The sequence below is a fragment of the Macrobrachium rosenbergii genome, chromosome 10, assembly GCF_040412425.1.
Source record: "Macrobrachium rosenbergii isolate ZJJX-2024 chromosome 10, ASM4041242v1, whole genome shotgun sequence".
In the NCBI taxonomy this organism is placed as follows: domain Eukaryota; kingdom Metazoa; phylum Arthropoda; class Malacostraca; order Decapoda; family Palaemonidae; genus Macrobrachium; species Macrobrachium rosenbergii.
In genome coordinates this window covers 9676937-9701639 of record NC_089750.1, presented here as the reverse complement: position 1 = coordinate 9701639, position 24703 = coordinate 9676937, and the positions used below count along the sequence as shown (strand labels likewise).

Below are 24703 nucleotides of genomic sequence, written 5' to 3'. Positions count from 1 at the left end.
CTGGTGTTATGGGCTAAGTATCTAATGAAAGTCTCAAGTATGTGCTAAGCAGGGTGTTAAAGTCTAGTGTACGTGCTAAGTATCTAATGAAAATCTCGAATGTGGCCTAAATATCTTATGAAAGTCTCGAGTAGGCTATGTGCTAAGTACCTAATGAAAGTCTTGAGTGTATGTGCTGAGTAGCTAAAGAAAGTCTCGAGTGTGGCTAAACATCTAATGAAAGTCTCGAGTGTGGGCTAAATATCTTATGAAAGTCTCGATTATGTGCTAAGTATCTAATGAAAGTCTCGAGTGTATGTGCTGAGTATCATGGTATGTGATGAAAGTCATGTGTAATGTAACGCGATGAAATTATTGTGTAATGTTATGTGATGAAAGTATTGTGTAATGTTATGTGATGAAAGTCTCGTGTATGTTATGAAAGTCTTCTGAACTGCCTGGTTAATAATAATGGAGTCTCATGCAAGCATTAAATAGACAATGAAATTTTCCATCAAATGTGAATTATGTGATGAAAGTCTTATTTCACTGATTTAATGAAAAAATAGGTCTTATTTTTAAGTACATAAAATGTTATGAAAGTCTCGTGTGTGAGTGGCAAGTATAATAAAAGCCCTTCAAATATTAAATGGTAAATGAAAGTCACGGTAATGTTGATTGTTTATGAACGTCTTCCGCAAGTGTCGATTATGAGATGAAAGCTTTCTCTAGGCGCAAAGTGTGGGATGCAAGACTCCTGGGATGTTAAGTATGTGATTAAAGACTCTTGACTGTTTGTATCATGAGGGTGAACAACAAGAATAGGCGTTACATATTTGACGGAGATCTCGTGTACGCTTCAAGTATGTGAAGAATGTGATGGTGAAGAATGTGATGGAATGGAATGGATTATAAAATTCAGGCCAAAGGCCAAGCACCGGGACCTATGAGGTCAATCAGTGCTGAAAGGGAAATTGAGAGTAGAAAGGTTTGAAAGGTGTAACAGGAGGAAAACCTCGCAGTTGCACTATGAATCAATTGTTAGAGAGGGTGGAAAGTAAGATGGAAGAAAGAGAATATGAATGGAAGCAAGGTAATAGGAATGGAAGTGGTCGCAGTTGCAAAGAACCTTAAATAATGCCTACAGTGCACCGCCTGAAGTGCACTGAGGGCACTAGCCCCCTACGGATGAAGAATGTGATGATGAAGCGTTATGAGTCAAATAAGACGAAAGTATGAATTAATTCGTTTGTTGAATTGCGCATTTTCTCAATCGTTTGCCGAAGTATTCATCTTTCAACAATGAGAACCTTTTAAGGTTCTGTTAAAACTTCACTTTCTATTTCCATTATTTCCAGCATATATTTGGATTTGATTTTCTTACAAGAATTTCTCGCACCTAATAAGTTTCATCAAGATGTCTCCTTCTTAACTGACTGGAAATCGATCAGTACCGCCCACAAAACTTATTTCGTACGGCATAATATTGCATGATCTTATTAAAACAAATTCTTTAACTATTCATCATCACTTTTGTCCTAACTTGATGACCTAATCACAATGGCGTTAAACCTACTTCATTTTTGCATATATTTTTGCACGAATTAGGAGAAAACCACAAATTTTGCATCATTTTTGCACGAATTACGTCGAGAAAATCCCTGATACTTCACTCATTTTCTTTTCCTAACCCGATTTCCTAAATATTTGTTAATGGCGGCCTCAAAGCGTATTTTCATTATGCAAATAATTTGCATGAATCTCATATACGAAAATCCCTGTCCATTCCTACTTTATCTCACCTTGATTGTTACTTAATTGAGTATGAAGCCTGTCATCTATTTAGGCACGTTTTTCCAAAAAATTTCAAAACGAGAAAACCCGAACATAACTTAAGGATAGTTCATAATAACTGCTTGATCTTCAGTTTATGACTTGAAGAGATTAAAAATAAGTTTTAACAAAAAAAATCAAACAAATTTTGGGTCTAACACTCACCAACCTCCGCGTAACGGCATCGTGGTCTTCTTCCTCTGGAATAAAATAAGATTTGGTTAAAATACCTCAAGTTTTGAAGGAGGTGGATATATACTTACGGACATTTTATATATATACACGAAACTACACACATTATATATATACAGTATATATATACAGTGTTTATATATTACATATAAACATATTTGTATATCATATATATATAGCTATATATGTGTATATATATAATTAGCTTTATCACTTACACAGTTGTTCTGTGCATTAATAAAATTGCTAACAGGACCTCATTGAAACTGGATGTGTGCATTAATACAATTACTAATAGGACCTCATTGAAACTGGATGGTATCTAGCGGAGTTATTTATTCAAAAAAAAAAATTACAAGTTTCCCAGGACTAACAGTCCTCATTGTCTTGGAAAGCTTTTAATTTTTTTTAATAAATAACTCCGCTAGATATCACCCAGTTTCAATGAGGCTCTGTTAATATATATATATATATATATATATATATATATATATATATATATATATATATATATATATACATACATATACACATATACCGTACATGTCTGCGTGTTAATCATTACTATCAAAATGGCCTCTTGATTTCTTAATATATTATCATATATATATAATATATATATATATATATATATATATATATATATATATATATATATATATATATATATATATATATATAGTATATACTTATATATATAATATATATGTGTGTGTGTATGTATGCACATTACACAAATCTCTGCTTGGGGCTCTTTACTTAAAAATCTTAATACCGTTGCAAGCAAATTCATGGACAAGTCGAGTGACCTTTCTTTTGTGCGTAGGCGAGTTACTCGGAACCTTTAAGACAACAATGACTTTCAGCCTCATATCGCCAGTAAATTCCATTTGCAATCGAATGAAGTCGACCTTATAGAACTGAATACAGAATTTAGGCCAAGCGCTGGGACCTATGAGACCATTCAGCGGTGAAAGGGGATATTAATAGTAAGAAGGTTTAAAAGGTGTAACAGGAGGAAAACCTTGCAGTTGCACTATGAATCAATTGTTAAGAGATGTGAGAAAGTAAGGAATAAGGAAGATTATGAACGGAGGTACAGTAAAAGGAATGAAAGGGGTTGCAGCTACGGACCGAAGGGAAGCTGCAAAGATCCTTAAGTAATGCCTACAGCGCACTGCGTGAGGTGCACTGACTGCACTAGCCCCCTACGGGAGTCGATCGTATTTAGACAGAATTAGATACGTTTCTGGAGTAAAAGCTACCCAAATTATGTAACCCGAATATTTACTGACAAGAGATGTGTAAGTGAAAGATAATTATGACAAAAAAAAATGTAAACATTCTTTATTTTTAAAGCAGATCGCGCTAGAACAAAATCTATACAAAATATGACCTAAAAAATCATTCTTAAAAATCCAAGAAAAAAAAACAAATTATGGCCAATAACCCAAAATTCAATAAAAAAAAAAAAATGTGGCCCTTCCACCTCGAAGACTTCATCCAATTTGTAATTCGATCAGAAAATCAAACATCTCAGAAGTCTAATGAACCATAATGTGGTTCCTGAAAATTTAGTTCTAAGTATTTAGATAGAAAATACTGCCTAAAATCAAACGTAACTGAAGTGACTGAAGTTATAAAAATGGAATAGAGCCAATATTTTAACAATAAAATGAAATATAAAATTTAGGCTAAAGGATAAGCACGGGGGCCTGTGAGGTCATTCGGCGCTGAAAGGGAAACTGACTTAGTAAGAAGGCTTGAAAGGTGTAACAGACAAACGGAAAACCTCGCAGTCGCACTATGAAACAATTGTTAGGAGAGGGTGGAACGTAAGATGGATGAGAGAGAATATGAATGGAGGTACAGTAAAGGGAATGAAAGAGGCTGCAGCTAGGGACAGAAGGGACACTGCAAAGAATCTTAAGTAATGCTTACAGCGCACCGCGTGATGTGCACTGACGGCACTAACGCCCCCCCCCTACGGGACGAAATCAAATATTTCCACTGGGAATTTGGTTATCAACGTCATTCACATAGCTTACAACACACTCTATCAACAAATAATTTCATATAACAAAAGTGCTTATATAAATGGCCTAAGAATCCAGCCCTTCAATAGATCACAAAGCATTCTTCTTTCTGGGATGCAAAGATGATGATGCAGATGAAGGGGAAAAAAAAAGAGAAAAATGCTTACTCGCGTGTGTTCCTATTCAAAATTCCTAATTTTGTTATTAGTTGTTCCATTTTTCTATCTCTAAGAATTTTTAATGCTTTTCAAATGTGCAGCTAAATGCATTGCGCACCCTAAATAGTTTTTCAGTATTAAGATACAAATATGTGTATTTTTATGTAAGCAGAAATTTATATTATTGTCTTATGTGTACTAAATTCTTAATTCAAACCCCAAACTTTTTTTTTTTGTTAGAAATAGACATTTATCAGCATGTTCAGTGGAAAATTATTCAAATAATATTTATGCTGGTTTTCATCTATATGACATTCAGCTAGAAAGCCAACAACATTTCATTTAAAAGTTACATAAATCTATATTTTTAAGAATTTTATATTTATACTTAAATAATCTTGATTATTTTTACAAAACATTTCAAAGTATCGAAAATCAATTGTATTTTCTACGTAACCCTTTAAACTGATATCTTGAAGACTCTTTCTATTTTCGATATAAACGCTTAAGTATTTTTCTTTAACAATGCATGTGCAGAATACCTGTAACGATATAGCATACGTTTGCCTTTATTACCAAAGTTTTTGCATTATTCAAACTGCTGATATATAAATTTAGATACGCGACGTTTTAGCACAGTTTGGGACCATAGTTCCTGTAGTAGCAATGTTAAAGAAAACGGGATTGAAGTTATAGGGATACTTGGATAAATGTATCACCACTCGGCGTTTTCCTTTCAAATAATATTCAAAACAAAAACTGTGCTATCCCGAAGTAGTAAAAAAGCGTGAGGTGTAAAGATAAAATACTAATGTATATTATTCTGAAGCAGATGGACCTTCCTATAACTTACAAATTCGCTTGTAACTTAGCATATTCTAGATGATTCTCCTATATAAATGCCATTGAATGAAATATATTTATATTTTATTTTAGAAGCTAATGTACATAGGTTGTTATATTAAAAGTGCTTTATATTATGTGATAAATTATGCGTATACATAGTTAAAACACGTAACTGTCATGGAAGTTTTACCAGTGTGAGTTTACTGTAAACAGCAGAAACCTAGTGATACCCTAAGTCGAGTGTGCTTTTAAAAATTTAGCATGGAAGTGATATGTATTGTAATTATTTATCGATGAAGAGACATGTTAAATTAAACGATAATGTTGCATGCTTTTCCTTCTATTTCCTTGCCGTTTTGACCCAGCCTAGGTCACTGTGAGTGATAGAGAATACAACTAGTTACCCAGCTGAGTGGAGGTGGAAAATCACAGTGACTTGGACCTAGTCAGATCAGTTTTGGTGGGATAGAACAGAACCAGTTGCAAGGCTGAGAGAAAGGAGAAGGGGGGATTGTCCAGTTAAGGAGAGAGAGGTAAGTATAAGAGACGGTAAAATGAGTTTGGCAAACCCACTTTTAATTTCCGTGACAGGTCACAGTTTATATTTATTTTGCTGACGACACTAACACGTTGAATTCCGTCCAATTCCAGTAAAAGCTGTATTAATAGTAAAAAGATACAAAGTATTTTCATTATTATAACTTGAAATTTTCTGCCGTTTACGATGCATAAACACGCCTAGGACTCTATAAACCTTATAGGGAGATATAAGAATTGAACGATCAATAATTTTTCACCAAAGCTACATTAACACTCACACAGCTGATTGTCAATTTTGGCTGAAACTGCCATTCAGTAACCATTAAGGGTTCTGAAATGCTATGAATTTAAACTGACTGACTTCATAACGTATTTCTAATGTTTAAAACCCACACATATATATTATCTGTATTTACACAAATATTAACCCGCAAATATCAATTATCGAAGTTACATTACTTTGAGAATAACTTACCAGCAAAGGGAATTATATATATATATATATATATATATATATATATATATATATATATATATATATATATATATATATATATATATACATTCAAGGTGTCCTATAATAGTTACACTTTTTACATAAAAGAATTATATGTTGAAACTTAAAAGAAGAAGAAGAAGATGTTGAAACTGTGATTATAACACGAATAATCACAAGGCCCTCCTAATCCTTATAATAATAATAATATAATAATAATAATAATAATAATAATAATAATAATAATAATAATAATAATAATATAATAATAATATAGTTCAGCCTCATCGCTATTTAAATCACTAACTGACTGCTTACCAAACAAGCTTGTCAAGCGGGTAAATACATGAACAACTTCTTAAAATTGTTACACTTTACATAAAAGCAAATCCTTATAAGCACCAAGCAACACGAAACGATAGAGCAAAAACCATAAAAATAGGAAAAATCCTACAAAATGTTAAAAGAAAAAAAAAAAAAAAAAAGCCTAATCACAGATACACACCAACTGGGAAGTTTACAAACCACTGTCAAGAGCGAGAGTGAGAAGACAAGCTATTTTCAAAAGACTAGGATAGGACAATACTTTGGAACCTTTCTTTCTTTACCGGGTGTTTAATTTCCCAAGAGATTATTTCGAGTCCTTCGAGAAACGAAAAGTGGGGAAAATGAAACATGAAAAGTCGAGGGAAAAGGAAAAATGGGAAAAATAAAGACGAAAAAAGGAAGATAAAAAATAAAAAATGTTTTACGCCTCCCGCAACTCTTTCCCTTCGCGTTGATAAAGGAATCTTTCTCTCTCGACTGCTACTGAAACCTTCTTTAATGTGCGTGTTATAAAAAATAAGGGAAAATTTGGAAACAAATGGAGGACACTAATAACAGTATATTAATTTTTGAGAGAGAGAGAGAGAGAGAGAGAGAGAGAGAGAGAGAGAGAGAGAGAGAGAGAGAGAGAGAGAGAGAGAGAGAGAATGCTTAAACTTGCCACAGTAAATCAAAGATGATACTGTGTTTTTTCTGTTTTGTATGAGGTCGATTAAGAAAGCTCCAGCAGTGTATGGTTTTATCTTTAACATTAAAACTTTATTATACACACACACACACACACACATATATATATATATATATATATATATATATATATATATATATATATATATATATATATATATATATATATATATATAGATGAACGCGGGACGAACAATTGTTAAAAGAAACGAACGGTGCCAAGTGCTGTCACCGTCTGGAACAGAATCATAGAGGTGACAGCGACTGTCGAACGGGTAGCCTAAATGGGCCAAGGGTTGGTCTAGACAGACCCTAGAGGCTGGAAAATGCCATGAATAAATTGGCCCTCTGCATATGAGAAAATGTGAAAGACGGAACGAGGATTTAAAGGAACATAGCATCGCTCTGTATATTATGTAAAACGGTAGACAGTGAATGTCAATAGAAGGTAAGGTTTGAAATGTTTGAAGGTATTGTTGGACAAGTTCCTCTAGGAAAGTGAAACTTTGCTATTAAACGTGATTGAAGTGAAGATTGATCTTAGAAATGTGCTTGAAATGAATGTTGATTTGTTGACAAGATCCATCTGTAGAAAGTTGATGTAGGCCTATGAAAAAATTAACTACACTGGCTTTGTCTTACAGTAAACTACTTCGTTTCCATTTTTACTGAATTACATAACATAACGAACTTTAAGTTTCCGTTAAAAGCTGTACGAGGGTGCTGTAGACAGCAAGAGCTGGTCTCTAATTCTGGATAATTTAAGAGTTTTAATGTAATTGTCTTCCTTTGTTACTTTTCTTATATATTTTGTTCTATATATCTCTATTACTTTATACGAGTTGGGTTGCTTGCTTCTTTCCTAATTTAGCATATCGGAAAATGAAAACGAGAATCTAAAAATAGACCAAGAAAATCATAAATTTAAAACCAGCCTTCCCTATGACAGGGGTATAGCTGCTATGCAGCTAAATAAAAGCATTCCCACTCAGTTTATTATACCTGTTCATAAACGAAGCACTAACAATGTCAAGATGTGATATTTCATCTAACATTACATACGATATCATTACAGTAGCCACGTTTCCTGATGAACAATAGAGTTTTTGTCTAAGTAAAGTTTACGTTTCAGTAATGATAAAACTAGTAAAAAAAAAAAAAAAAAAAAGCGAATAACCTTACATTGAACAAGTCCTTCAGGACCACTGATGAGGACAGCCGAGGCAGAAAAATGACCTCGAGGAATAGCTAATCATGATAAAAATCAACTCATAGTAGTACATTATACTTCCTTTATGGAACTAGAGCTAGAGAAGGAGAAAACAGAACTTACTGCTCCAGCTATAGAGAAAGGTGGAACTAAACACTGGGAACAGACCAGAGAAATTAAAACCAGAGCAAACCGCGCCTTGTTTTTAGCTGACTAACCTAATGAATCCAAGAGGACACCTGCTTGAAAACGGTCCTGGTCGTTTCGGTCGTAACATCCAAAACAATGTAAGACGTTATGTTTATGGTATTTACCATTATTATTTCATGTTTTACGTACATCCCCAAGGGGCTGGTACTAAACACGGCGCCAATTTTGCACGTAACGTACTTACGGCCTAAATGACTTACGGCCGAAACGACCCGAATGCCTTGAAAATACTACTACTACTACTGCTACGAGAGAGAGAGAGAGAGAGAGAGAGAGAGAGAGAGAGAGAGAGAGAGAGAGAGAGAGAGAGAGGGTAGGGGGAGTGACCAAGTATAATATTAAGTAATAAAAGAGCTAGACTCAGCTGCCTTTTAACCCCTTTTCTTTGGTGCAGCTATCTCAGCCTGTATAATGCTTTAGGCCTCAGAATGTGAGAACGAGAAATTTAATGAAACTTTTCACACAGAAAAAATAAATTCATTGTAGGACGGTCTTTCTTTTGCTGGAGCAATATTAACTCTTGTAAATACAAAAACAGGTGCAACTCGCTATGCCAGTGATACCACAGTTCTTGACATGTTCAAACAATGTTGTATGTTAATGGTACTTGCAGATTAATTCTTCATTTTGTAGTCTAAGTCAATATAACGAAGAAGTCATGTTAAAGATCGTTTTTTGCTCCGTAGTGCTGTTATTGTGGAACTGTTTAATGAATTCTAGACCTAACAATAACAACAATAATTGTCCATTATCCACGTCACACCAAGACCATTATCGGTTTGATTACTCATATTGCCGCATTCTTGTGTAACAAGAAGAAAAAATTTACTTTGCAAGTAATATAACGTCCTTGTGCATAATATAGAATGAATTAAGCCAACAGTAAACAATGGTAGTAAAATTGTAACTGGAGAGTAAATATAAACTACAGTCTTTTACAAAATTTTCATCAATCTATAAGCGTTGGATAAAAACGATAATTCAGTACATATGTACGTACTGCCTTCTGGTTCTAATAATCTTCAAAGGCTAGTAAATAAGGTAGATAAAATGTAGGCCTATATATGTAATATTTACATGTTAGCCTACGTATGGCATTTCTTTATATGCACATGGCGGAGGTCGGGGATAATTCTGTCTTCAGATAAGGTAAGTAGTTGCCAGGCTACGTTAACAGGGTAAGCTTAAGCTAATTTAGGTGACATGTTCGTTAACACAGTAATACTGTTTCTGGAAAGCCAAGTTTGGCAGGCACGATACTCTGTACGCAACCCGTTCATGTAAGTCGGTCTCACGTCGTTCCTGTTATGGGTTAGTTTGTTCGTCCCCTAGGAATATTTGTGCATGTGTAACCACGATCCATCATTCTTTGGGATGCTATCAACTATCTGTGTACATGCAGCAGCCCAGTAAGTTCGTAAACACATGAAAATCATACTAAGCTACAGTTCACGGACGCATATGGCGGCCGGTCAGCGCAAAAGTAAATATAATCGAAAAGGAAGGTATCTTTGTTGCTTACCTTATCAGCTATTGCCGGCCGTGAACGCTTCCACTGTCATGCACCGATTGCCACTTTCACAACACGTGTTCCGTCACCATAACTGAAAAATATCGCCGACACTGTGAACGATAAACGCACTTTGTACACCAAACGAAGTTCAGCTTTGTTATATTAACAACAAAAGGATCTTAACGGCATGGTTAATCGAAACGCCCCAAGGGTATGTGGTGCCATCTATTGCTGAAATATAAAATCAGATTGGTTTTGGTCTTCCGCTGTTTTGTTCACCGTAAAGCATATTAGGGTTCGCTGAGAGTTGTACAAACAGTATACATGTGTGTGTGTACGTGTGTGTGTGTTTGTGTGTGTGTGCGCTCGCGCACGGTTGCGTGTATGTGTTTTAACCTAAGAATAGGTAACAGAGAGGAAAGTAGATGATACAGACAAGCTCTAATTTCAAGGAAGCGTGAAAATACGTCTGTGATACAGATGGGTATCACTGTAGTAGGACATAAACCGGCTGCTGATAAGCTTTCGTTTGCATGTATGTGAAGCGGTCGATGATATATACTGTATGTATATATATATATATATATATATATATATATATATATATATATATATATATATATCAAAAGTTTAATAATGAATAGGGCTACAATAAAATCAATTTGAACAAGATTGTACCAATTGATTTGACGTAGCTAATTGAAAAGAAGACATGATTGCTAGTCTTCTCGCTGACCTGTTCATTATATATATATAGATTATATATATATATATATATATATATATATATATATATATATATATATATATATATGTGTGTGTGTGTGTGTGTGTGTGTGTGTGTGTGTGTGTGTGTGTGAGTGTGTGTGTGTGTGTAAGAGATATGTTCAATATTGTTATACATATTCTTTGAATCTGTGACGTAACTAGCGAGGATTCCAGAGGATAGGTCTGCGTCCCTATTCCTGCAGATGAGGTCTTTTCCCGCCGATTCCCAAGGAACCTCGGGGAACCTAAGGATCTAGATATGACCGAGAGCTCCTCTTCTGGAACTTCCCGCAGGAGCTAGGCCGAGGCGGGAGGGGAAGGAACTGGGGAGCAGAGCCAAAGAGGTTAAATATAATAATAGAGAAGGTGATGATGGACTTTTACGTCTGGTTAGACTAAGGTGTACTTAACTTACGTCACTGCATATGAAAGAGTTGAGTCACGCTGATTTATTGATAACATTTGGAAAACCATGAAAGCGTTAGTATTGGCACAGCCCAAAATTTGATTATCAGTTGAGTGGTTAGGATTACGCCGGCTTTATGCCAGCAGTGGCCCTTGCCTAAAGGCGGCCCTCAAGTATAGAAAGGACCTCGTTTAGATATATGGCCTCTACACAGTCAACTCCCGTAGGAGGGTAGTGCCGTCAGTGCACCTCACGTAGTACACCGTAGGCATTACTTAAGGGTCTTTGCAGCGTCCCTTTGGCCTCTAGCTGCAACCTCTTTAATTTCTTTTACTGTACCTGCGTTCATATTCTCATTCTTCCATCGTTCTTTCCATCCTCTCCTAACAATTGTTTCCTAGCGCAACTGCGAGGTTTTCCTCCTGTTACACCTCTGAAACCTTCTTACTAGCAATTTCCCTTTCAGCGCTGAATGACCTCATAGGTCCCAGCTCTTTGCCTTTGGCCTAAATTCTATCTATTTTATTCTATTCTACCCAGTCATCGGACGAATTTCATAATAATATCATTTATCACTGCGGTAACAATAATGATTGAGAAAAGGGAACATTAGCTACATTAGCAATACAGTAACAGTGAGGTCTAGTACAAAATGTATTTACCTTACAAAAGCAAAGAAATTTAATGAACTTTTAGACTAACTACTCTGCCAGCGTGCTGAACATTATTTTATAGTAATGGAATCACATAGTAACCGTTGTGGTAAACTGGAATTCTGGTTATAACAGAACAAAAATTTTTGAAAACTGAAGCAACTTCAAAATTGCTTCAACTAGCGCCTTCTTGCTAATGCAATCAGTTGTTTAATAACGCTTTAATCACTGCAATCGCTATCAGAAATAGTTAAATCTACAAACTGTTACGATAGTGCTTTTGTTATTCTTTCATAAGTTGATTGCATCACAGAATATGGTTCAAAGATTGATTACAGGTCCTCTGATTAATATCTTTGTGGAAGGCATTGAAAAATCATTCTGAAACTGCAGTATCTTGTGTATTAGTGTTTCACGAGCCCAGTAGGTGGCATATCGCAATGTCGAAAATTTTGCAGATACTGCAGTTTCCCATTTCAGGGCAGTTCAGTCCACACGTCTTGAAGGCTCATAACCATTAGTTGAAACTGTTAAAATGAATTTAACAAATGATGGGAAAACTGACTGGGATCTAGTGTCTAATGGAAGCAAGCCGTGTCTGCACTGATTGCTTCAGGCACTATGCAGGGTTAAGTTAGGTTAGGTTAAGTTACATTAGGTTGCTCTAACTAAGGTTGAGGCCGAAATGACATTTGCGATATGTCTGGAATCCGATCTCACAATACATTACTGGAACTCCAGAGCACTTCCTGCGCACGAACGAAATGCGAATCTCACATGTCTGAAAGACTTTGAAATCACTGAATATTTAACATTAATAATTACCGGCAGGTATAAGAAGGTAGTCTAAAACCAAGTCACGGTTGATAAATACTTTTAATGTGTGCTCTAATGAAGAAAGCAGAATCAGTGCTAATGTACAGAAATCAATTTCATTCAATTTAAACTCAACCACAGGGCAGTTGTACAAGATGTTGCTGGACTATAAGAGGGGTATTTCCGAGCCCTCTGATTGTCATCTGTAGGTATATATTATGATTTTAGATAGTTATCTACAATACTAACTTGCGTGAATGATGGAAATTGTATTTCTGAAAATTCTTCTCAAATTGTTCTCTGCTGCACAAACGTCAGTGTCACTTGACCAAAATAAATTAATATTTCTCTGAGCCCAAAGCAATACTGAAGATATAGCTTTTAGATGTTTATTCTAGGTACAGTAACTTCCAAAAGTGAAGCTACAAATTTCAAAATTGATCGTACTACTTTAGAAACTCGTGGGGTTGCCAGTTAGTATATTTTATTCCAATTATTGTCATCTTCTTTATCTGATAATAAGTGTCAGTGATTAACTGTAGAACCACAGAAGGTATTTCCCCAGTGAGTGGTCAATGTTAGTTCAAGAATTGTTTATTAAAAGAAAAAATTCCCCAACAAAAAAAGAATTTGCGGCCCTCAATGTGTGATATCAAGTGTTCACCATTGACTGGCAGCAGGAACCGAGTGCATAAGCATTGGCCTAATGTGATTTGTAAATTAACTTTCCACTTTTATATCGTCAAATCGAAAGTTATTATGATTTCTTTTGATAAAGCACAAAGAAGTTTAGCATCTGATTGAATGAAATATAAATAAGACACAAGTTGGTGTAGAAAAATAAAAATAAAAACGAAATCCATGTTATATGCTCGTTTAGCATGGCTACATGGTTAGGCATATTTAAAAAATCAAGGAAATATATTTTCCAGCTTGTTATTTAATAAATTGAGTTGTTTGGATATCTAGATGGTTGTAAACACGATTTTCCATTAATTAGGTTTCATTATCAAGTCAGGGGAAACGCCGAAGTCTAGGCCTAAGTTAAGTCAGGGGAAGTGAGGAAGTCTAGACCTAAGTCAAGTCAGGAAAGTGAGGAAGTCTAGGCCTAAGTCAAGTCAGGGGAAGTGAGAAAGACTGGGCTTAAGCCAAGTCAGGGGAAATGACGAAGTCTAGACCTAAGCCAAGGCGGGGAAAGTGAGGAAGTCTAGACCTAAGCCAAGCCAGGGTAAGTAAGGAAGTCTAGGCTTAAGTCAAGTCAGGGGAAGTGAGGAAGTCTACGCCAAAGTCAAGTCCGGGGAAGTGAGGAAGTGTAGGCCTAAGCCAAGGCAGAGGAAGTGAGGAAGTCAGATAAATGAATTTTCAGTTGTTTTCGGTCAGCCTTGGTGGATCTTAGACTTGAATGATATGGGAACACTTTTATTATTTGGGGAAGCTCTCTGTATTTGTAACGGTTCTGTATTTGTAACGGAAAACCTGTTTGCAATCAAGTTTACCATTTCAATAGTGGTTACTTTCTGTCAGTTATTGCAAACATAATGAAGGAGGGAACTGATTTACCTGTTTATTCAATATTACTGGCTGGCGATGGGGGTATTGGGTGGACACGGCTGGTGATTCATAGGTTGGGTAGATAATGTTACGTTTGTGTCGTGGGTCGAAACCGAAGCCAAAGCTGAAGTAGAGTCCGAATGGTCGGGTACTGAAATCTAAAATCAGAACAACCAACCACACCCAACTTCTCTGTTGAATCTAGGTGCATTCATGATTCATTATGCTTAATGTTACGGAGATTTTCCCCTTATATTCTATTGACACTTGCATGGTTTTATGCATCTTCGCTAAAATAATTGATAATACACTATGATATTAAATATTTGTTTCCACATTGCTCGAAATATACAACGGTAATGTTGGTAATCCTGTGTTGAACGAAAATTTCAAATTGTTTAATTTCTGTAGTTTGAAGTAATTACTGTACTTTGAAATAATTACTATTACCGTAATTTTTTCTTATGATTGTTATAAATATCATAGATATGATATTTGTGCATCACATGTTAGCTTTATTTTGCTTGATGGAGCTTTCAATGTCGAAAAAAATAAGTTTTTCAGCTACGTGTTGAAGTTGCCAGTTAGTGAATTTCGAACGAAATCCTCTGAAATTTGTAGCTTCACTTTTGGAACTTACTGTACAACATTTTACAGAGGAAAATTGTAATCAGATAAGAAGGATCTTTTATGTTGAATACAAAAGTCGAGGAGCTCGCTAAATGGAACACTTTGTTGAAACGAGTAGATTATCTGATTCACTTAATTACCTCTGAGAACTTACCCAAAGCAACAACCATTCTTCAAGGTAACAATAATTCCTTAGGAAGCGGTGGAATAGGACCTCTCCGTCGGATTAGTGACGCAAAACTCCCTTTGGAACCCTCGTAGGATCTTTGGATGAGGTATTATTAAGGGTCAGCCGATACAAAAGCGTTGGGGGAGGTTACAGAATTACCGATGATTTCATAACTGCAGAATTACGAGGTGGCAGTTACGTCATAGATTCAAAGAACTGTATAGAGACATTGAATATATATACAGTTATATATGTGTGTGTGTGTGTGTTTGATTTTAAATCACGAAAATGATAAAAGCGTGATGATTATACGAACAAAGTTACAGCCACGAAGGGCAAGTGACCATGTCTTGTTAATAGGACGTCAGTACTTACCATCTCAATTGTTTCACTTTTCCCTGGTGGCTGTAACTTTGCTCATATATATAATAATACACACACACACACACACACACACACACACACACACACATATATATATATATATATATATATATATTTATATATATATTATATATATGCATATTACTTTATATATATACAAAAATATATAAGTGGAACTCTTGGTTGAAATAAATAGATTATCTTCTGATTCACTTAATTGCTTCGGAGAACGAACAGAGCAGCGACCATTCTTCAAGGTAATGATATTTCTAATGCGCTAATAAAAATTAGTGACAAATCCTTGCCAACTCACGCCTGACCTTCAGACACAAATTCAACCAGAATAAAGCAGTAAATATAAACAGATTAAAACTGCCGATGGAAATTGTTTGGTTTTCCCAAGGACGCAAAACAATTGTCAGCAAAATTTCCACAAAGATGGACTCCAACTTCAATACCAATCAATTTTAGCGACTGAAATTCGCCTCATCCGGACCCAGTTTTATTCAAAGCGGTAGCTGATTGAGCGGTGACCTTCCTCCTGGCGTTCTGAAATCGTCGTCATCAGCCACACGAATGCAATGACGATCAGATCATCACCATACAAAGGTTATGATGCAAATTTTGAGGGGTGAGAGGATCGTCTCTTTGTCGGTTCAAGGATGACATAGCGAGGAAGCACAGCCGAATGTGTATAACGTTTTCCTTTTTTTAGTTTCTGTAAAAGAAAACTATTGTGCCGGCTTTGTCTGTCCGTCCGCACTTTGTTCTGTCCGACTTTTTTCAGTCTGCAATTTTTCTGTCCGCCCTCAGATCTTCGAAACTACAGAGGCTAGAGGACTGCAAACTGGTATGTTGATCATCCACCCTCCAATCTTCAAACATAGTAAATTGTAGCCCTCTAGCCTCAGTGGTTTTTATTTTATTTAACGTTAAAGTTAGCCATAATCGTGAGTCCGGCAACGATATAGGCCAGGCCACCACCTGGCCGTGATTAAAGTTTCGTTGGCCGTGGCTCATTCAGCATTATACCGAGACCACCGAAAGATAGATCTATCTCTAGATCTATCTCCGGTAGCCTTGATCATACGCTGCAGCGGCTGTACAGAAAACTCGATTGCGCCGAAGAAACTTCAGTGCGTTTTTTACTTGTTTTTTTGTGGGAGGAGTTTATTTTGGCTTCAATATATTATCTATGGCGATTATGATGCTTTCTCTGCGAAGTATATTTCTTACACATAAGGCTCATCTGTAAAGAGTAGCTTGTCCAAATTCTGAGAGATTTTTGACAGAAAGAAAGCTGTAAAATTTTCATGTGCAAACCTTAGCAAGCATAAGTCTACCACAGTTGTCATATATATATATATATATATATATATATATATATATATATATATATATATATATATATATATATATATATATATATATTACTGTTTGGTTACAGTAAAAGCATTCTTGCAATATATATATATATATATATATATATATATATATATATACATATATATATATATATATATATATATATATATATATATATATATATATATATATATATATATATATATATTACTGTTTAGTTACAGTAAAAGGCATTCTTGCAATATATATATATATATATATATATATATATATATATATATATATATATATATACACCAGGTAGGTGATACCCTTCCGGTTTAAAGGAATATTTTAGGAACAAGGCTGTAAGGTGTAAGTTTTGTGTCATTAGATTAACAGATTCGTGTAGTAAAGATACCCATCATTCCTAGTGGGTCACCCATCCAAGTCCTGACCAGACCCAAAGCCACTAAACATCGCTGGCTGAACGAAGTTTAATTTTTCAAATTAAATTCATTTTAAAATGTTTATTTGCTATTGCACCTAGTAATAAAAAAAAACGAAAACAATAGAAGACGCTGTAAGAGATATGCTGGAAAAGATTAAACTACTTCCTTTTTAGTCTCCGGCCACAGAAATTTCTCATTGGAAAATGCAAGGCCAGGAGACCGACCAGTCGATGACGTCAGGGAAGGAAATAACTTGATGGAAACATGACCGCGTGTTTTCAGGGTCGTTCTTTTCTCCGTGGAAAAATCGTTGAGTAATTTGGCAGGATGAAAGGGAAATGAGATAGTTTCCCTTCAATACTTAAGCATAAATGCTAGGGTACTGCTGTGATACCGTTGCTAGTACTATTATTACTGCTATTGCCAATGATTCTTCTGCTTTAAATTCAGGATTCCTCTAATTCACGTAATTTGCAGATAAATCATATATTTATATCTGGTATTACTGCCGCCTTTCCTGCTGCTACAATTGCATTTGCAACTGCAGCTCTTGCTTATTATAAAAAAAGTAGTCTAAAGGTGGTGAAAAAGAACTACAATTGTAAATCATGATAATGATCTATTGTGGAGATTGTGAGCAACTAAAACTTATTTTTCATGCTATGAAATTAATGTTATCTTGGGTCTAGTAACTGTTTACATTTTTTGCTTAAAATCAGTGTTATTCCACTTAGGAAATTAATATATACAAGATACCACAACGTGTAACATGCAAATGATGAATACTTATGGTCATTTACAAGAAATATAGACAAAAAAACAGATAGGCTATAAATGAAATCTTAACACCTAACCAACTCAAGATATATTACGGCCATGAGATCAGCGTGAAGGCGCGCATGCGCCGAAGACCAATCGTCTCGTGTGGGCGACAACACTTCCAGTTCCAGGTACCTTGAGGTTGCCTACACTCAGTATCCTCTTGACGGTGTGACGTGACGGTGGTGCGTCAAAATTTCCTCTCGTTGTACTCTTCCCACATCTGCTCAAAATTTGCGTCTATGAGTGAAGGAATCTTGTAAATTCGCAAGGGATACTCGCGTTTCGGGGATACTGTGTCGAGACAGAGCACCCAGCAGGATGGAGGGCAGAGGAGGAGCCTTGATTTTGATGATTTTATCATCAACGGCAGTTTTGACTGGATCAACTAAAGGTAAGGAAGGGGGTCCTACCCGACTTCCCACGCAATGTGACCCCCTCTCTCCCCTCCCCATTCCCCTCATTTACACACCCCCACCACCACCTTGAAGTTCCTAGTAGGGACGTCGCCTAGCGGGATCGTTCTGGGAGAGGAAAAGATATATATATATATATATATATATATATATATATATATATATATATATATATATATATATATATATATATACATACATATCATGTATACTGTGTATGTAAAGGTTATGAAATGTTTTAGGTTAATAGTTATGTGTATGTTTGTAGGTTTATCACAATTACAGAGTTCTGAAACGTGTAATGCATATTAATAACGAATTTTGTCTTGCAACCATTTGACGTTTTTCTGTATCGGCAGTTAATTACCATTTTATTTAATTTCACTGTAGGCTGAAATTAACAGACCATTGTCTTTTAATTTAATTTCACTGTGCGCTGAAAACCAGTCATGGCCTTTTAATTTAATTTGACTGTAGACTGAAGTTAACCACCCATTTGACGTTTTTCCGTTTGGTCAGTTAATTATGATTTACCTCACTGTAGGCTAAAGTTAACGCAGCTTAATAAGAATTTCTCATGATACCAAACTTTAAAAAGAATATATAAAAACTACATTTCCTTGGAGTTCAAGATGACGTGTTGATTTTGGTGTTACGATCCAGTATTACATTCCTGTTATGGTTAGGTTCATTTTCAAATTTAGATCCTCCGTTTTCTTTACATTGTCATACTTATTTTTGGTTATGTTAGGTAGATTAAAATCAATACATTTGGCTTTTTAAACTAGAAATATTTAGGATATTTTGGTTCTTAATGTTGCTTGTATAGTTTAGAATATGCTTTAAAATCTTTGGTTTAATTTTGCGTTTGATTACAAGTTACATGTGCTTATTTTGGTAGGTCTAGATCTGTTGCGTGCACGTATTTTGTTAGGTCTAGGTCTCTATTGCATGTATTTATCTAGGTAGATATAGAACCCTATTGCGTGTACGTATTTTGGTTGGTCTAGCTCTCTTTGCATGTGCTTATCTTAGTAGGCCGAGGGGTCTATTGCATGTAATTATCGTGGTGGGTCTAGGGTTCTCTGTTGCAAGAACCAATCTTGATAGGTCTGTGACTGTATTGCATGTACTCAATTTGTTAGGACTAGAGCTCTATTGCATATACTTATCTTGGTGGGTCTAGGGCTCTGTTGCATGTTCTTAATTTGGTAGGTCCAGGGCTCAGTTGTATGCACTTATTTTGGTAGGTCTAGGGTTCAATTGCATGCACTTATTTTGATAGGTCTATGTTGCATGTACGTGCAATGGTTCTCTGTTGCATGTACTTAATTGGTAGGTCTAATGTGTATTGCATGCGCTTATTTTTGTAGGTCTAGGTCTCTGTTTCATTTGGTTATCTTAGTGGCTCTAGGGTTCTGTTGCATGAATTTGTTTTGATAAGTTTAGGGTCCTCTCTTGAGTGTAGTTAAATCGGTATGTCTAGGGCACTATTCCATGTAGCCTACTTACTTTGGTAGGTCCACGTTGGTTATCCTCTTCCTACCCTTCAGCACTAGAGCTCACGCATTCGAGTTGTTTCGGCCTTAAGTCATTTCGGCCGTAAGCACGTTTAGGCTACGTGCAAAATGGGCGCCGTGTTTGGTACCAGCCCCTTGGGGATGTACGTAAAACATGAAATAATAATGGTAAATGCCATAAACATAACGGTAAATACCATAAACATAACGACCAGGACCCGAGCACACGGTCTTTCAAAAGGTAAAGGCCCCTGCTGGCATAAGGCCATCTTGATCTAGAATTCTGAACCAGCCACCCACCTACTGTAAGGTCGAAAGAGAAGTACCAACCAACCTTTCATATCCTAGCCTCCCTTTTTCCGTTGGGTATATGATTTTTTTTTTCCGAATAAGAACCATGGAATAGGTTCAGATGTTTTATGAATCTTAGTTTATTGTTTGGTAACTTGAAAGATAGCTTTAAAACCGTGGTTTAGAAGCGGTAACATCAGGTTTATCGTTTACATTGTGATGAACTTTGTCAATACGTTTGTTATGGTGAGATGATGATGATGATGATGGTGATTATTATTATTATTATTCATTTTATGTTTCACAGAAAAAAATGAGCGAATTATTTCTCAGACTATTAATTTATATATTTTAGAATCCTGATAGGTAAGTTCAGAAGTAGTTGGTGAAGGCGCCGGTTTATAATTTATAAAATATTCGACATGGACGCGATTACTATTTTTATTAGTTTTATTTTTATATATTTATTCATTTTTTGTATCTCTTGTATGAAATGCGAATTTTCATCAGAGCTGCAGATACTACGGAACTTTTTAGGCATTTCAAGATTTTAAGTCCCTAGGTACAAGCTCATATGATATTTTATTAATTTTTGTTTTTATTTTAACGTTTCGACTCCCATTCATTTTAATAACAATTATTATTATTATTATTATTATTATTATTATTATTATTATTATTATTATTATTATTATTATTATTATTATTATTATTTTCTGTGAATAGGATGTGGACTAAATAAGAGTAGGCTAAATAAGATTTCGTTTGGTCCCAGTGTATTTTTTCTCTCTCTCTCTCTCTCTCTCTCTCTCTCTCTCTCTCTCTCTCTCTCTCTCTCTCTCTCTCTCTCTCTCTCTCACACACACACACACACACACACACATCGGAATTTTTATTATATGGTACTAAATTCTATCATTTTTATGTACTACCTTCATAACTCATAGTTGAAATGAGCTAACCAAATTCAAAGCATGTTGTCTCGATGTACTATAACTGCTGTCAGGAAATTTGAATGTTCATTTTTTTTTTAACTTGAAATTTGTTTGATTTTTATTTATTTGTGAAACTCAGTGTTAGCAATTATCTTTCACAGGAATGAGAACAGCTATTAATTATTCATGTTTGATTGTCAAGAAACCTCATAAAAGGTTAGTGAAGAATGTGAAAGCTAAATACATGATAGCCTATAGGCCTACACGTATGATAGATTGTAACAAAATGCACGATGGTAATGGAATCGAACAGTGAGACTTTGGTCTGTTCATTTTAGAATAATAAAAACTGTAGTTTCTTTTCGGAGAATTCGCTGAAATCAAGGTTAAAAGACAAAAAAAAGAAGCTATTGTCTGTGTCTGGGCCGAGCTTCGCGTTAACATCCTTCGTGTAGCGGATAACAGACTATTGTCACTAACCATCGGAACTAATGGCAGTGTGGTCAATAAGCAAGGACCCTGTGTGCACCGGAAGTGGATTAGCACTTTGTCCTTTTACAATCATGATATCGACATTTTATAAATTTTACACACACACACACACACACACAACTAATGTATATGTGTGTGTGTGTGCTAGTAACTGCGCGTGTACGTATGCGTGTGTATTATGTATATTGTCCGTAAATATTCATTTATATATAATGCATATTTGTGTGCTTACAAATTTTCTGTCATTCAACATTTTTATATAAACGTATTGGCTATGCATATTCGTGACTTTCTCATGCTGGAATTTATATCATGGTAATGCATTTTATGTATGCTGACCTTCGTGTTTTGGAACAAAAACACTAATATTTTCATGTTGTGTATTTTTTTGTTGTTGTTTATATGCATTTTCGCAATTTTTGTATTTTTTTCTTTGTATAAATTCTGCTTAATTTCTGTACCTTAACGCTCGTGACTCTATACTGTCAGACTTCTGATAAAAAGCAGAATTTATGCTTTCAGGCTTCTGATGAAAAGCAGAATTTATACTTTTAGACTTCTGACACAAAGCAGAATTTATGCTTTGAGACTTCTAATAGGAAGCAGAATTTATGCTTTCAGTACTTATGACACAAAGCAGAATTTATGCTTTCAGACTTCTGATAAAAAGCAAATTTTTACAAAGGTTGAATCTGCCCACCTGCAAAAATTCATCTTCTGTCTTCATGTGATCTTGAATTCGCGCAAGCACACCAGATATAATGATAGCATTACAGCATTATTCATACGCAATTGTAATACTTGAAGTGATATGTTTAGTATATACTGTTATCATAACTGCAGTGGTCATTATTATAAACGTAGCGCTTATGGTTAATAAAAGTTACCTTTCGACCAGAGGGTTGCTCAAAATGTCTGTTATTATTATTATTATTATTATTATTATTATTATTATTATTGCTGAGAGATTCATAATTTCGTGAAAAATAATGTGTAATAAAAATCCACACGTTTATGGTAATAATATATTTACTATATAAGTATGGATTTTTATTACACATTATTATTATTATTATTATTATTATTATTATTATTATTATTTTTATTTTTATTTTTATTTTTATTATTATTATCTAAAATTCCTGGTAGATTTTGTGAAATCTGAAGTATGGCATTCTAAAAAAAATGCAACGATATGTAACCACTCCCTTTATGAACAGTACCTGAAGCATTTCTTAGTAGTATAGCCTACTGGTACATTCCAATCTCCTTTGGGAAGGAAACAAAGGGTTTCCGAAACACCTGGGAAGTTGTTAAGATTTTTACAAATAAATGTAGAAAACTCAAATTATGAGGGTCGTATTATTATTATTATTATTATTATTATTATTATTATTATTATTATTATTATTATTATTATTATTATTATAAATTCAAAAATAAATCTGAACAGAGAGCATTCGGGAATCTGTTCGATTCCCCTTTTTAATCTCAAAGGGTGAATTGAACAGATTCCCGAAAGCTTTCTGTTTAGCTTTATTTTTAAATAAATATATTTGTACCCATACATAACTGTGGATTTGTTCCTCCATATTATTATTATTATTATTATTATTATTATTATTATTATTATTATTATTATTATTATTATTATTATTATTATTATTTTATATACATAACTGGCAATAGAATAGGCACAATGAGGTAGGTTACCAGAACACGTTTTACGAATTGACATTGATGTTGTTTAGTCAATAGCTCTTGGTATATAATGGATGGTCTGATGCTGGTTTCTCCTTATTAACATCCAAGAAACAATGGGTCTGGCAGACGTAATCTGACCTATGAAGTTTGATGAGGAAGCTGTTGAATGGAGATTGAGAAAGGGAAATGAATATTATGGTTAATTCGTTAGGAATGAGAGATTATTGCGGGTTAGCCGCGCAGTGAGGCATATTTAAGCTCAAGTATATATTGGTCAAATTTGTATAACGTTATTTTCGCCCGAACAGCGAAGTTATGTCAGGTTGGGTGTGATCAGTACTTGGATTGGTGATCACCAGCAAATGCCAGGCGGCGTCAGCACTTAAGACCCTTGAGTAAATATGGGTCAGGACGTAGGTCTAGCAACCTCACCCCAACAGTATTTGCTGAGAATTGGAACGGTTGCACATTCTAAGCCCACTTCCTCTAGAGGGAAAAAATCGTATAAGGTGAAAAATAAAAGGAAATCTTAAGGTTCCTTATTAGCGACATGTAGATGAGATCAATTTCTTCCATGAGATTATTCTGGAAGAGTTGCAGTACTTATGGAATCAACACAGCATCAACAATCTTTTGTGAGAGAGAATTTCAAGCTTCTTTTCCACAGCGGGATTTTTGACATAAATATTTGAAACGCAAATAACTTCTGCATTGTTATCTTGTAACCTTCAACTCATTATCCCATGACGCTTAATGAGATATTGCATTATACTTGGCAAGGTTATGATTCATTATTTTCCCGACGGTTTAAGGACCTTCAATAAACGAACTAAAATATTTTATGCCAAAATTTGCAGAGAATCTTAAGAAAGATACGATATTTGGCACTGGTTTATAGTTCATATTTTCTTCTCCCTGCTTTTCCTTCAACGTATTGACTTCCTATTCCTTGGAAAAATGCATTGCAAGGTAATGGCCCGTATGCATGTATGTTGTTGGGGTTCAACGTGCTGCTGGTACGTATTATGTGTAGGTGTATCAAACGGCTAATGTGCTAGTTTTCTACACAGGAGATTCATCCACGATTCAGAAGACAGTGTGAATGCACCAGTGAATTTTGTATTAAATTTTTGAGGTCAACCTGTCTCAGGGAAAAGGGATAAATGGTGTAATAAATAACCATCACCATCATCACAGTATCATGTGCCCGTAAAATGAAAGTAGCTTTTATTCGCGGTTTCTCGTGACTTGGAGTGTAAACCTCGTTTACCTGGAGAAGATTACATTTGTCCTCAATACTTATCTTCACCCGAGGATTGCAAGGAC

At 35.0% G+C, this 24703-nt stretch overlaps 1 protein-coding gene and 2 long non-coding RNA genes across 3 annotated transcripts in view; 2 read left to right on the top strand and 1 right to left on the bottom strand.

Annotated features, from left to right (window-relative positions):
* Window positions 1-1108: 1108 nt before the first annotated feature.
* On the bottom strand, window positions 1109-10190 carry LOC136842968 (uncharacterized). The gene is made up of 2 exons (XR_010854390.1): window positions 10037-10190; window positions 1109-2012 (listed from the first exon to the last, which is right to left on the bottom strand). It is a non-coding gene; the product is annotated as an uncharacterized lncRNA (long non-coding RNA).
* Window positions 2823-5373, top strand: LOC136842967 (uncharacterized). Its single transcript, XR_010854389.1, has 2 exons — window positions 2823-3010; window positions 3144-5373. It is a non-coding gene; the product is annotated as an uncharacterized lncRNA (long non-coding RNA).
* A 7918-nt stretch (window positions 10191-18108) lies between the features above and the next one.
* The window catches only part of qsm (Zona pelucida superfamily protein qsm), a 172309-nt gene continuing 165714 nt past the window's right edge, over window positions 18109-24703 (top strand). The window contains exon 1 of the mRNA XM_067109860.1: window positions 18109-18413. Coding sequence (XP_066965961.1) covers window positions 18341-18413 — 73 coding nt within the window. The 5' untranslated portion in view covers window positions 18109-18340. The remainder of the gene's footprint in view (window positions 18414-24703) is intronic.